Source organism: Leptidea sinapis, chromosome 9 (assembly GCF_905404315.1).
Source record: "Leptidea sinapis chromosome 9, ilLepSina1.1, whole genome shotgun sequence".
In the NCBI taxonomy this organism is placed as follows: Eukaryota; Metazoa; Arthropoda; class Insecta; order Lepidoptera; family Pieridae; genus Leptidea; species Leptidea sinapis.
Genome location: NC_066273.1, coordinates 3497264 through 3513454, shown reverse-complemented (window position 1 = coordinate 3513454; position 16191 = coordinate 3497264). Strand labels below are relative to the sequence as shown.

The window sequence follows — 16191 nt, the reverse complement described above, 5'->3', positions numbered from 1 at the left end:
GCCTTAAGAAAGTATTTGGATCATTAATTGCCTAAGACAGCATTCTCTACCTACTAAACGGAAACACATGTTTGACAACACAACAGTGGGTAATTGAGATTAGACTTTTACGGCCGTTTTCAATAACCTATCTGTAGTTACGGATACATTGCTGTCACCGTTTACGGCCGCTCCCAATATACTATCTACAGATAGAGATAAATTACTACCTTCTACTGTCAATAATTAGCTGTCAATAATCTGAAGCTGTCCCAATATACCCGATAAGTCATTCTTATCGCCTTATATTGGGATTGATTGATTAATTGCAATTTCCACACAAACTTCTATATGGTAAGCTATATGTCGTCCCATTGACAGACAGCGTGCACGGATAAGGTGAGTTACCGTCGATAAGTTTATTGGGACAGTTAGGATTTTTATCTCAAGTAAGAGATATACAGAATATTGGGAACGGCCGTTAATGACAAGATATTATCTATCAATACTCATGTCCAATATAGTTATAGTCCAATGCTTTATAGCAATAGGCTATTGCATAGAAGTAAGCGTACAAGGATAGATTTGTCTTACCTCTAGTAAGTTAAACTAAGGCTATATAGGTTATTGGAAACGGCCGTAAGGCTACATGTATCCTTTCCATTCCATTCCATTTCCAATACAGTCTAGAATAAGCGATGACGGGAATTTCCTTTTATTCACGACAAGAGTTGTAGACATAGCCCAAGCGGCTAAGATTTCCGGAACAGATTCTGCAATATTGCAACTGATACTGTTCTGTCATAGTTCTCTGAAGGGGGCACACGCCATTACTTCACGTCGGAATAAATACTGCTATTTCTTCAAATAACACACACAGGGTGATACTACAACTCCAAAATTTCGGGGCATCAATTCTCTTTATACCCCGCAATTTTTAGGGAAGTCCCAGGCCCCAGAGTGTCGTAAGAAGCGATTAAGGACATTTACTCGCGGGTGGCTCCTTTGCACAGGACGCTAGCTACATTATGGGTACCACACACATTTTTCTGCCGTGAAGCAGTAATATGTAAGCATTATTGCGTTTCGGTCTGAAGGGCGCCGTAGCTAGTGAAATTACTGGACAAATGAGACTTAACATCTTATGTCTCAAGATGACGAGCGCAATTGTAGTGAAGCTCTCAATTTTTTTTGTTCCAATCAGGTACCATCAGCTGAACGTCCTGCTCGTTTCGTATACAAAAAGAGCAAACTCTCACCTCAGTAGTCTACAACGACATATCTCGAAGACTCCTATTTCAAAATTCCATAAAAAAGTCGTTCGATATACCTATAATGTGGACCCGGCCTAAATCCAGTAATACTTACCTTGATTGCAACATCAACATCAAAATCGATAGCCTTATCCTTGGAATTGATGAATTGCTTCAGTTTCCCCTGCTGGTCGTGTTGGTCTATCTTCACGTAGCAGGTCAGGAGAAGCGTGGTGTGGTCTTCTGTGGCGAACCGCTTCTTGTGGAGCTCCTCCAGATATTGTACCAGGGGCTCCAGATGCCTGCACTCGAGGTATTTCCGTATCACGTACGATGTTTCAAGCCAGCCGATCGTTTTTACGTACTGATCAATAGCACCTTTTAGGTCTCCCTGAAAATACAGCAACAAAATAATATAGTACGAGGGCGGCACTGAAAATTTCGGGAATCAAGGAATTGACACAACATTACTATTTAAAAATGTATTTATTGCTTTTCGAAGTATTCTCCGCGAAATTTGACACATTTTTCCATAAGATGGAACAAATCATTGAAGCAACCATTCCATTCGGAAGTTGGGGTCTCCAAAATGGCCGTTTTGTAGACAGCTTTTTCAGGTGATGAAAATCTCTGACAACGCAATTTATTCTTTATTTTAGGGAAAGTATAGAAATCATTAGGACTTAGGTCGGGGCTGTACGGCGGATGGTCTAATAATTCCATGTTTTCTTGCTCTTAAAACTCTTTTGTTCTGTGCGCGGTGTGAGAACTCGCATTGTCGTGATGGAGGATGATGCGGCGGTCGCAGAATCAGATTTTAATATGACAGGAACTGGAAATATTCCATTCCCGATACTTTTAGTGCAGCCCTCGTAAATTCCAACTGCCTGAATAGGTCGAGTGGTACAGGGATTAAAGCGATTAGCTGCATTTTCATTGAAAACCCAGAGAGTTCGAACTAAAAAAAATGGGATTAGAAATCAGTCAATCTAATATAACGATAGTTAACATTTGGCTTGGTATCTGCCTACTTGGAAATTTATTCTATTTAGTACCTACAGTTTAGAATAATATTTACGCTGCTTATGTAGTTTATTTTTTGACGCGCAATGCGCATTAGTTTTTGTAAAAAATCCTGACAATTTACAAATACTTTTATAAGTTTACGTAAATAAAAATTTTTCATCTTCATCAGGGCGGTTTCGCTCTGCGCATTAGGTACGAAAACATACCTATGACATACAGAGCCGCGATGTATATAAGCGGACGATTGTCAAAAACTTCTTCTTCTTGGTGTAAGTTTTCTCAAACACGGAGAAGCATAAAGAAATGTGAGATGAATAAAGCAAACGTTAATATTACTAGGTATATGCTGAATACCTGAATACTATAATATCCATTCAGTTTGACTTCGTGTATTTAAATCTATATACTTTTATTGTAATACTTCTTGATTTTTTTTTGTATTTTTGTTAATTATTTGTAACACAATAATTAACTGTAAAGTAGATCCTGTAGTTAAATCACAACCTGAGAGTTGAACAAAGCAAACAGAATTTTATAACGAGGCGAGACTCGAACGGTTAGCTCAGTTGGTTAGAGCACCGGCGCGGAACGCCGGAGGTCGTGGGTTCGAATCCCGCATCGTTCATAAAATGTTGATTTTCAAATTTAATTTGTGTATCTGTTGTATTATTCTTGCGGCTCAGCGCTAAATAGGTATCTAATAAATAAGTACGAGCATACTGTAGTGTGTGTAATCTTATTTATCAATGTGTTATGAATCCACCGCATTTACGAACAGAGTACGATTAAAAAGAACCTTATTAGCTGGTGTATAAAGCAGCTATTTATTTAAAGCGAAATTTATGTTACTCTTTATTTTGTGGTGGAAAAGTCGATTATAATTTTCGTTAAATGTCTGAGCATTTTGGTTTTAATACTTTTTAAAGTATGAAAATACATGTAATGGTAAGTTTTAATGTCGGGGAATTGATAGCATGGTCACAGTAGCCACTTGACTGTAGTCGAGAGGGTATTTGACCAAGTTGATGCTTCCCTAGCGCTATTTATTTTATGGACTTCACTAACAACATTCTTTTTTCTTTCTTTTTAGCGTGGTTTTAATGATCTTCTGGATGTTTGTTCTGGTTTTTAAGTAGTTTAAGACTGGTTGAATTTTTTATAATAATTTCCACGCAACAACCGTTAAGTGCAAATGCACGTTACGGCCTCAATTTGTTAATTTTATAAGGGAAACAAGTGACGAAACGGTTACCCAACTGTTATGGAGCGGCCTGAAACTTCTGAGTAATTTCGCATTACAATGCCGTCCAAATGTAACATACCGCGGTTCAAATACTATGACTGTCTACAGACAGTATGTACGGTATGTATTTGAGATACATCTCTCGAAGGGCTATATTTCACTGGGACACCATGGCGGCGCAACCAGTCACCGCTATCAACAAAATATATTATATAGCTCTATAGAGAACAACTCACATGGTGTCCGTTTGGTTGCGCAACCAATTTGGTGGCGTGACCAGTTCGGAAGCGTTCACGGAATGTTACTGGTCGCGCCACCACTATTTACTATAAAGCTGTATGGTGTCTCACTCACTCGGCCGCCAGTGACGCTCCCACCCCTTTGCATGCAACACGTGCGCACTATTGTGTTTTTTTTATTGCGTTTGTTACTTGTATACTATGGATAGACCATCAATTTAGAATAATTCCATATCAGATTATTCCGATAACGATTTAAAAATGAAACGCTAAGGCTAAATAAGGATGAACCCACCACTGTCTCTTTTCTCTCTTAAACTTTCTTTTCCTTCTTATATACAGCAGTAGTTTCTCTTCGAGGTACGTATTGATACTGTCTCAGTGTGGTGTGGCGACTCTGGTGTCTAGTTTGGTATCTTACAGACGCCACGGTGACAAGTCTGGTTGCGCCGCCATGGTGTCACGGTGAAATATCGCCGTAAAGCTTACAGATGTCTCAATCGTCTTATTAATTAAGAACAAAAAGAATTAGAATATGAAAGTATACCTTAGCATATAAGTGATCACCATACTGCTTGTAGATCTCAGTCAAACCCACAGCATCATAATGCTGACTGCCAGCGATCCTGATAGCGACATCATACTGGTTCTTCTTGAACAGCAATGATAGCTTCGACTGCAGATCCATTTCATCCAAATAGATCATCTCCTTACTCTTGGTCAGTATATAGAAGGAGCCCCATTCGGTGATGACAGCCACTATCTCTTCAAAACTCTTCGAAAAGACGATGAATTTATTCTGAATGTCTAGTATGGTGACGTGGTGGGATTTGGGTGAGGTGGAAGTTGTTGATCTGTTCAGGGTTTCGTTGGTGGTGAAGACCAGGTAGCTACGGAACCAGTTGAGACGTATTTTCTCGCCTTCGAGGACATAACAGGGACCTCTGCCTTCAGCTGTGTAGCAATAAATAGCCTACAAATAAAAATAAACTTAAGTATTACTTACCACTATTTTTTTTTATTTATATTGTGAAAACCAATGCTCATATAAGATATTTTATCAGTGCATATCTATACTAATAAATGGAGGATTTTCTAATAAATGGACGTTTTTTCCTTCAGTTATAGTGCGAAAACTACTAAACCGATACCATAAGGGACGAGACGAGCAGGACGTTCAGCTGATGGTAATTGATAAATGATATGCCTTGCCCATTACAATGCAGTTCTTGTAAAACGCAAGAAAATTCTGAGCGGCACTACAATTGCGCTTGCCACCTTGAGACATAAGATGTTAAGTTGCCCAGTAATTTCACTAGCTACGGCGCCCTTCAGATCGAAACACAGTAATGTTTAGACATTACTGCTTCACTGCAGAAATAGGCGCCGTTGTGGATCCATAATCAAGCCGGCATCCTGTGCAAAGGAGCCTCCCACTGGTGTGTCTAGTCGGTAGGGCTAAATAATTAAGCACAATTAACAACTTGATGCCATACTTACTATATGGATGCCAGACATGGGCGCTAACAGAATTACAAGAAAATAAATTAAAAGTTTGTCAAAATGGAATCGAAAGGAGTATTTTAGGTATAAAAAGAATTGATAAAGTAAAAATACAAGAAATAAAAACGAAAACTAAATTCAAAAATGCACACACTACATACAGACAGCTTAAATGGCGTTGGACGGGACATATGTTACGAGACAGTAAAGAAAAATTGACTAAGTTAATAACAGAATGGTACCCAAGAGATGGCAAAAGAAATAGAGGCAGACAAAGCAAAAGATGGGAAGATGACTTCAAGAAAGTGGCTGGTCCGGTATGGACCCGTTAAGCGAGAGACAGGAATACGTGGAAATCTTTAGAGGAGGCCTTTGTCGATAGACAAGCTGTCTTACACAAACATACAGTTGCCGATAGATCAAATAATAGAATAGATTAAATCAATTAAGTGTTTAGTAAGTAGGCATGTATATACTAATTGTAAGGAAAAGCAGCAATAAAGGCTATTTTTTATTTTATCTAAGACAACCTGAACTTCGCCACGGGTTCCGTACATTAATACACAAGCTCAGGTAAGTACATACATCAGTTGTAGCGACAGCAAGTCGTTGTCTGTCAGCAAGGACACTGCAGCCCACCGGAGCCCCCTTGTTGTCCAAGACGGTACTTCGGTCACCGCTAATGTTGCACACCATCACACTATTTCTTGACACAACAAACAACTGCTCAGCATCTCTGTAATTTATATATATGCGTGTAATTATCATTCACTATATTGTATCTATTGTTTTTTATTAGGGAGATAGATATTCAATAACATAAATTTTTGCCAACAAAAGTTTTACAAGTAAAACAATTTTTACAAGTAAAACAATTAATTTTACCATTTACCATCAACTTGTGGGAGGCTCCTTTGCACAGGATGCCGGCTAGATTACGGGTACCACAACGGCGCCTATTTTTACCGAAAAGCAGTAATGTGTAAGCATTATTGTGTTTCGGTCTGAAGGTACCTAGTGAGCTTGTTGGGCAAATGATACTTAGCATCTTATGTCTCAAGGTGACGAGCTCAATTGTAGATAGTGTCGCTCAGAATATTTAAACTTTTCAAGAACCCTGTGCGGCACTGCATTGTAATGGGTAGGGCGTATCAATAACCATCAGCTGCTCGTCTCATCCCTTATTGTCATTAAAAAATCGTGTTCTAATTTCATGATCTGTCGTCTGCCCTTTTTCCATCTTGCGGTTGACATCTGTTTTAATCCATTTTTTCCTGCTGTCTCTCGTCATATATCCTGTGCATCGCCATTCGAGCTGTTTTTTTGTAGTATATCTTCCACTTCTGTTGTGTCAACTTATTTCATCTGCTCTTTTGCGGTCTTGCAATGTGATGCTTCTTCTTCTATCATGCTTCGTTCTATTGTCTTGTGGTATCTACTTTTAATAATGTTTTTAGTCAAAGCCCAGATTTGACAGACATATGTTAGATATGGTAGGTTACATGAGAGTCTGGATTGTCTTAGGTTCGTCACTTTGAGATATTAGATGTTAGGTCTCATTTGCCAGTAATTTTACTAGCTACGGCGCCGTTCACACCGAAATACAGTAATGTCTACATATTACTGCTTCACGGCAGAAATAGGCACCGTTGTGGTACCCACATTCTGCGCAAAGGTGCCTCCTACTGGTAAAACACGATATATATGTTTAAAGATATACATAAAAATATGTTATAAGTTTTTATAAATAGTAGCAAAAAAGGCTGTAAGAATAATAATAATGATTGAATGTTTCGTCTTTTCTTCCTTTCTTTTCCACTTTGACCAAAGATTGATCTATTAAATCTGCTCTACTTTCGACTACTTGCTGTTGCTGTAATGAGTTGTATCTCTTCTGGTTGCAGTAGGAGATTCCCCAAGTGGTATGCACGAGCACTGAGCAGAGAAATTTGCTGTTACCTCAACTTCTTGACAGAACTTTCACGTTTCTGAGTATTTTAGTCTTCAAAAAACTGTTCGCAAATCTAGCATGGAAGATGATAAGCGCTTACGGAAATTAAATTTATTTAAATATTTAAGGAAAACCAACAGCTAATACAATTTCTGTAGAAACTTAAATAGTAACAGATAGCCAATTACAGGTTTTCACTAATAGAAGTAAAATAAAATATGTACGTGAACACTATTTTTCGGCTCAAATTCCTGACAATAAAGAAACTTTTAAACAGATAACAAAAAACAATACTTAAATAAAAAAGTTGAGGGTTATGCACTGCTTTGCCTTAGAAATGCTAGTAGCAAATATGTCAATATCTAATAATCTACTAACATCACTCACTGTTCTACACGCTCGCACCATATATGAGTTTTGCCTATAGTTGCTACCAACAGCAGGAACACAAAGTGGAGGGCTATATCTAAGAGTTTTTTGGGGTACATTAAAATTAACTTTATGCAGCAGATCTGGGCAATCGAATTTTTATTTTTTTAATGAAAGCTTTAGGGATTTTATGAGATTCAGAGGACAAGTTTAGGTTTCAAAAATAAGTAAGGATCGCTATCATTATTATAATCAATCAGTAAAAATTCACTTCATACATTTAGGTCACAGAAATGATATGAATGTCAAAAGTTTATACCATTTACCCTTTACCAGCACTGTGGAAAAGGTTAAGCATTTAATGAGAAGTGACAAGGAAACTATTGCCACTCTTTTAAATCAATATTTATAGCTTCATCGTTATACAAATTTTATTTACAATCTATCAGGACATAGCACAGGCAAATGCCATGACACACAAGGTAAAAATTAATTAACAAAAAAACAAGATTTGAAAAACAAAATTTTATGAACGATGCGGGATGCGAACCCACGACCTCCGGCGTTCCGTGCCGGTGCTCTATCCAACTGAGCTAACCGTTCGAGCACCGCTTCGTTATAAAATTCTGTTTTTCAAATTTTATTTGTGGATTAATCCTAGAAGTGAGGGTTATCACTTTAAAAACATAACATATTGTTTAAAAAAACAAGAGTGCAGTAGATACAACGATTGTATGGATGTGTATTTTAAATTTAATAAAGTTAATTTGGTGTGTCAACAAGTCTAAACTACTATTTCATTCATTGGGTTATTAATAAACGCAAAGTTACTACAAGTGACTTTGTGCCATTTGGTGTAGAGACACTTGGCCCATTGGGCCTAGAGGCGCGGAGAATGTACAAAGTACTATCTTCTCGCCTCAATAGGGCTAATGGCAACCCAAGTGCTGGCAGTTATTTCGGTCAACAGATCAGCCTAGCTATCCAAAGCGGAAATGCTGCCAGTATTCTTGGTACCCTTCCTCGTAATGATAGTTTTAATTGAATGTAATCCATAGTATTAGATACAGTTATAAAAAAGAAAGAAAATTTTATTGGGTACCATATTAGTTACATAGTTTTTATTTATTTATTTACATTAAAGTTTACAAAAGAAAATACTTAAAGCTAGCATCAGAAAACCACACGGGTTTGTAATATATGCTAACATAGAGTTAAATCTAGCTAAAAAAATTAGTGCCAGTTAAATAAATTGTGTATATATATTTATCTTAAATGACTTAAAAAGTATGATTTCAATTTTTTCTTGATATTACGAGGATTAATACATTTCCGTACATCAGTGGGTAATTAATTAATTAGGCGAGGAACTAGGTAGTCATTCGTTCGCCACATGTTGTTACAAAGTAACTTTAATTTTACAAGTATTCTGCCCTCACACCAGGGTTCCCTATGTCGTGATAACCAGTCCCCTTCATTAATACAAAATAAAAGAATCCGCGCGCGTATGTATGTGTGTGTGAGTGAGTGATTGAATGTGTGTATGTGTTTACGTGTGTGTGTGTGTCTGTGACAGTGTGTGCTAAGTTATAAGATTTGTTTTGTTTGAATATATATCTAAATTTCATTTTTAAATAACATGTGTACTTTAAATATTACTCACTTGAAAGCCAGTCCCGTTATTGGATTATTCCCTGTATCTGACAATGTTTTCATCTTCCCACTTCTTTGTCGCATTATATCACCTCGGAATATTGTCACTGAACCATCTTGGAAGCCAACCGCTATCATATTCTATAACAGATTATAATATAATATCAAGCAATTGTCAAATGTTGATCAAATAATTGGATCAAAATTCTTATACTTTTTACAAGTAATTTATCTAATAGCTGTAATTGGTAAAATGTACAAGGGCACATAATCTCTGGACCGCGAAACGTGGAGCCCTTCCCTCTTTAGCCCCCTCGCGCTCGTCCTGTTGCTTCAGTACGGTTCCAGTTTCATTACCGTTAGGTACATGTAGAAATTGAGCGAAGCGAAGCTAAGCAAACTCCCACCGGGTGACTCCAATTGATTTCAGTGTTAAATTGTTTCTCGGCCATTTATGGAGCGATTTTAAAAAATTTTGAACTCATAGAAAGCTTTCGAAATTTTCTAGGTAATTGTCGAGACAGAATTTTGAATTTCGCCTTGATTCAATTATTATAATTAAAAACAAACAAGATTTACAAATCATTCTAAATTAACACGCGCTATTTATATTTATTTAAAAATTGAGCCCATTGATCAAATCACAATAAGTTTTAATTGTAACACTGCTATTCTTTGATCATTTACGAATGTTCATGATCTATAAGCATCAATTAGTAAATAAAATAAGGTTTTAAGCAGAATATGAATTAAAAAAATTGCAAAACAAAAATCAACTTAAATTAACCTTTACTGCAGTAATTAAAAAATATCAGATTAGGATTAATTTTCTTGATTCGAATTAAATTTTGTATTTAAATTCTATTTGTTTATTTGATTTAGACTTAGTTTACCTCGCTTCGCTTAAATAAACGCCGCAGCATAGCGGTACGAGTGATTGCGGTATCCTAGTATTTTTATGCTATCACTGGTTCATTTTTAAAGTGTTCATTGTTACGTTTTGACTTTTGTTGGCAATAGTGTAGTTTCTGTTGTCGCAATTATAATACTGTAAGATGCACAAACTGACTGATAGGAGGAATATATTGGATTGTCTCTTTTTATATAAAATTGTTAACAGTGGAATTGACTGCCCCGAAATTCTCTCGTTAATTAATGTATCCGCTCCTGTGACTCCCGAGAATCAGCGAACACGATACAATTTCAACAAATACTGCAAAGTCTAACCTAGGTCACTTTCGTACTCTTAATAGAATTGTTCGCACTTATAATAGCCTTCCGAAAATTAATCGAAGTATAGACATTTTTAATGATAGGCTCTCTGCTTTTCGGTATAAACTTCGTAAATTGATATGTTGCTAGACAGGAATATCATTTGCTGCTCAACAAAAACTATTCATTTAAATGTAATATTTTAGTTCTGCCGTAACTATTTAAGTATTTAAGTTTTGTTAATTTTTATTTATAATTGTAATGTGACTTATTATATAATTATATTATATTGTATCTTAGTATTAGTTCTTATGTTGTTAAAATTCAAAAATTATGTATGCTTTACTTGCATGTGGTCTAAGTGTTATTGCACTTACAGGCCGTTGCCTTAGACTTGTTTAGAATTATATTTAATGTAATTGGTTGGTGATTATTGTGTTGGCGATGCTAATAAATAAATAAATAATACTGCTAGAATAATAAATACATTTTTCTTCAACCAGATTCTTTCATTGATCTTTCATCATTATTATAATAATCATCACAATACTGTTATATCAATACTATCAGTATTAATATAACAGTGTCAATATTGATTTATCAAAATAAATCGTTGTTTATTTATTAATAACAATATTATTATTTAAGGGATAGGATATCCGAGTGATGCTTCTTTTGAACACCGTAACAAAGCGATTTGGTGCCATAGTAGCTAAAGTTAAGGACAATATTGTTAATAGTTTGAAAATGTTTTTTTTTTCGTAGTACAGCATTTTAGGTTTTGGTTTTTTGGCCCAAATTAATGCTCACTTTTGGCATAAAAGACATTTATTTTCTCAAAATTGATTCCTTTAGAATTTTTTTTGGTGTCATTTCTAATATACTAGACAGTACTAACGATTCGGAAACAAATGGCGCTCTGAGAGAGAAAAAGCGCAAGAAACTCTCCCAGCATTCTTTTTTGAGCTTTTTTTAATAAAATATATAATATTGCACTGTCATTGCTATTGCTATAAAATAATAATAGTAATCTAGTCCCAGGAAGGGCAAGGGAAGTACTCTATACACACTTCAGAATAAGGGATACAAAAGTATAAGTACCTTATTATCATGTACAGCTAAAGCAGTAGCAGGTATTGGGAACATATGAGAAGGTACTGCTCTCGACTGTTTCACACACTGCGGGTTGCCATGTCGGTCAACCCTGGACCAATCCCATACTTTGATAATGGGTGTGACTCCCGCTTCATCTTCCTAAAACATAAAGTAATAAGTATTTTATAGAGGATGGTATAGGGGCTCCTGCTTCCGCAATTAAACCACTAAGTGGGGTTCATTTTGCGTGCAGTGCTAGCCAGTCACTCCATGCATGCATGCATCCCGCTTCTTCAAGAAGTACTGAACACTCCTAGGGTGTTCGTAGCTCGTAAGTACTATGATAAGAGGCGGCTATATCGAAAAAGCGACAAGACTGAGCTAATGCTGCTGATCAAATAATTATTGTGTAACTCACTATTATTGCACTTCCACTTTTCTGTGATAATAAAAAGCGACCAGGTACCAGAAGACGCAGTGTTGGTAGGCCCCGCTAGATGGACCGACAATCTAGTCCAAATCGCCGGAATACGTTGGATGAGGGCAGCGCAGGACCCATCGTCATGGAGATCTTTGTGGGAGACTTTTGTCCACCAGTGGTCGTCTCGGAAGATGGCCGGAACTGATGAACATTGATGAAATGGGCGAGGACTACAGCAAAAGGCTTGTTCATCTAAATAAAATAAAAAAACTTACACCAATTGTGACAAGGAGTGGATCATGTGGCAGTTGCTGAGCATGTGTGACAATCAATTCATAGGCTTTGAAAGATGTTATTTCCCAAGAGCGAGAGATCACATGCACCCAGCCCGTCAAGTCACAGAGAATCACATGATTATTTCCGCTTGTTGCTACCGTTATATGAGTATCCTGGAATAATTATTAATTAAAAACAACTCATTACAATTAAACAGAAATTTTAATATATGACCAATGATAATAGGCTTGAGACTAAGTTTGTAGAAACACATAGTTTGAAGAAGTAGCTAAGCCTATTAATTCATGAGCAGCTGCATTCACAATGAATTTCAGACTTCAATATTTGTACTGGTCACATTCAACTTGTTTGAAACCATTTCAATACAGTAAATGCTTCATAACAATTCAATTTTAAAATATCTTTATAATAAAATAAATAAAATGTACAAAAGCCAGTGTATATTAAGTCATAGCGGTACAACATCATAAGATCATGTTTTACGAACAAGAAGTCCATCACAAAAGTTTTAACATACAGGTACTTAAATTAGAATATTATATAAACATACACACAGGGAAATATAAATAATAAATGAATGTTATATACTTGTAAATGTGTTGCATAGTTAATAACACATTTTATATTGATATTTAACAAAGTTTTTAAGTATTGACGTGTTATTACCTTCTTGTCTAAGCTTGTAAATAAATAGTGCTGCTGGGGATTTTTGCTTTACCAAACATGAGGTCTAAAAGTTCACAATCCTGTATAGGTTGGTGCAGTTGGTTACACAATATCAATCCATTTTTAAAGGTCTTATTCATAATTTTTCATCAGCAAGTACGTGAAATCTTAACAGGGATTGAGTTGACACTAATGAGATAGAGGTTCAACAGTAGTGGGTTACTACAACTAAATACTGCTGAACTATTGCAACCTATACAAATGATGAGTCTCATGCCAGTTTGGTGAGACAACACGTCCTGAGGATGCCTTGTGTAAAGGCGAAACATGTGTTGAATTATTTTAAAAACAAATATTGGCGGAATTAACACAAAAGTAAGTAAAAAAAATTCTCATACTCGGAAAGTATTGTTGTTTTGATCTGATTATTGGGTAGAAAATGTTGCTTCCCTCAACAGAGAGGGAAAAACTCATACAAATTACTTCCCACCCAAGGGCCGGAATGAACTTTAAAAATAGAATTGCTGTCAGCTGTAAAGTTTTATGTAAAAGAAAAACTAATAAAAAAAAATGCTGCGACCAAGTGACTTTCTAAACAGCCAGTGTGAACTCAGCACAAACTTCTTTGAGCGGAATAAGCCGCAACAATTACATGGTGAGTTCCATATTTAAAATTCAAAAAGCCCACATAAATTGTCCTAATTTGACAATTAATTGTAAATAGGTACTACTAATATTATTACATATTATCTATGAATAGTTTAAATAAACAAATAGTTTTATTTTCCTTATATTCAAAATGAAAAGTAGAGTATTTAACATGGGTAAAAAAATCAATTCCTACTCGGACTATAGCAGCAGTCTAAAAACCTCGGGAATTGATTCTTTTGACTCTCGGTTAACAATCTACTATTGTATTCCCATATTATAACACAGTGTTGAATATGTAGCAAAGAAAAAATAAATACTTACTTGTAGACATTCTGCAATCTTTCCGTCATCTATTTTTCTATGAACGTCGAAAAATGTAAAGCGACGCCACTGAAACCGAAAAGCATCAGTAAGGATTATAAATCTGTATAATTAAAACACTTAAATATAGTAAAAACAATGGGATATGTAAGTGATAACATAATATTTAATGTCTTGACATATCAACATAAAAACAAATAGGTAGTTACTTATTAATTATGAAGAAAAATGCTTCAATCTTTTTTTAAATAGATTTCTAATATTGCAGTGGAAATACAGAAAGTTACTGATTTCTGAATAATAAAATAAACTTACTTCTAGGAATGCCATTGTTGTTTTTTTAGATTGGAAACTGCATTTAAGTGTTTGCAGAAATTTTGGTTAGTATACTTAACAAAAAGCAAAATATTATGATAATATCATTTGATAAATAAAATTATTCAGAATTAATATGTACTAATTTAGATGAGAAAGTAGGTAGTTAGGTACCATGAAAATTGTTTGTTTATGTATAGATGACAATGACGGATATACCTACGTAAAAAGTAGACGTTTAACTGACATTGACATTTGATCGAATTCTATCTCCAGTCCAGTGTCCTTGAATTTGTGTGTGCATTCTAAGCCCAACCCTCTCCAGTCTAATAGGGTGAGTGTGAATTAATATTTATGGATGTAATATGTGTGAATGATTATTTACGTCCCGTAAATTCACTTGTCATTATGTACGGACAGATCCTTGAGTCCCTTTCGAATTAATCATTTAATCTTGAAAATGGTAACTTGTTTTTGTGGAAGAGGAGGACAGGCGAGCGTACATGTCACCTGATGTTAAGTGATTACCGCGACCCACATTCTCTTGCAACAGCAGAGGAATCACAGGAGCGTTGCCAGCATTTTAGAAATGTGTTCGCGCTTTTTGGAGTGATATCTCATTATATGAGGGTAAACCGCTTCGTTACGTAACGCAATACTTCCGTCAGAAAAAAATCAATTGAAACAATTTCTAACCGTTATAATTTGATGGCTTTAAAATGAAAGGTGATAAGGAACGCCACACATCGGTGGGTAGATATCCTAATTTGTAGTGTGTAGGTGTAGTGCGAAGGTGTATTAGAATATACAAAATGAAGCGACGTCCCTACGCAACGCCAAGTGATCCAGCCGTTCACAGTGCACTGGGTCTCCGACAATTCGGGCTGCTCTGCGTTGCACGCGGTCAAATGGATCGAGCTGATACTGGGGTGCACCAGACCAGAGATGACAGCAATACTCCATATGTGGCCGGACCTTTGTAGAGCGCTAGAATGTGGGCCGGCTTGAAGTATTGCCGTGCTCTATTAATGACACCCAGCTTCTTTAAAGCCAATTTGGCTTTGCTCTCCAGATGGCCGCGGATTGGCAACGCTCGAGATTTCTAAACCCAGAATTTCGATACTAGGCAAGGCTGTAAGGGAAGTGTTGTCGAAGAGGGGTTATACGACAAATTGAGTTTTTTTTTGTGGTAAACGCGCAAACTTGATCGTACACTCCGTAATCCTGTTGCAGACAATGCTTTCTATGTATAGGTTATATATAGTATCTAAATGTTAAATCATGAAGTTCCCAATATTTTAATTGTTTTGTCTTTCCAATATTCTGATACTTTTATTATTTAACAAAAGTGCTGTGAACAGCTTTCCTTACATCTCTATTAAATTCTTGTACTGGATTATAAGACACTATATTCGATTTTACTCTTATTTCAGCTAGTCCTTCAATTATGCTTTTACATTTTTCGCCTGGCGGGACAGCCAATAATGAATGATCTCTATAATATTTGATAAAAAAAAATGTTTTTGCACATTTGGCATGTTCTGAATAATTTGAATCTAGAACAACATAACCTTAAATATTTCTTTCAGTGCTTGCAGAAGTTTCATAAAAATTATCACATTATTCACTTCACCATGAAAGTACCTACTATATTTTATGTAGATTATGTGCCACTTTTCATAAAGGTATGCAAAAACGAAACAAAATTCAAAATTGCAACTGATCCAGAGTACTATAGGGTTCACAAAGTGAATAATGTGCAATGCGACAAATCTAACAGCTTTTATAAGTAACTTTTCTAGCAGGTAGTAGGTACCCACTGCGGATCGTTTATACAACTATAAGCAAATATATTCCAAACCAAGAGTGTTTTAAATATTATACATGTATTATATAGATATACATATATACAATGTGAACCAGAAAGGGTATAACATCCCTTCAATGGTACGTTATTTGGGTCATATGCAATAGTATGGTGATGTTTAAGATTTAAT

At 35.8% G+C, this 16191-nt stretch overlaps 1 protein-coding gene across 2 annotated transcripts in view; it reads right to left on the bottom strand.

Moving 5' to 3' along the window:
- The window catches only part of LOC126965934 (vacuolar protein sorting-associated protein 11 homolog), a 52283-nt gene extending 37912 nt beyond the window's left edge, over positions 1–14371 (bottom strand). For both annotated transcript variants that reach the window (XR_007729633.1, XM_050809732.1), the window contains exons 1-8: positions 14195–14371; positions 13880–13948; positions 12220–12393; positions 11530–11682; positions 9227–9357; positions 5829–5979; positions 4288–4713; positions 1348–1623 (exon numbers count right to left, since the gene is read on the bottom strand). Coding sequence is in view for 1 of the 2 variants with exons in the window: in XM_050809732.1 (XP_050665689.1) it covers positions 1348–1623; positions 4288–4713; positions 5829–5979; positions 9227–9357; positions 11530–11682; positions 12220–12393; positions 13880–13948; positions 14195–14209 (1395 nt within the window). In the remaining variant the exon portion in view is untranslated. The remainder of the gene's footprint in view (positions 1–1347; positions 1624–4287; positions 4714–5828; positions 5980–9226; positions 9358–11529; positions 11683–12219; positions 12394–13879; positions 13949–14194) is intronic.
- Between the last annotated feature and the right edge of the window lie 1820 nt (positions 14372–16191).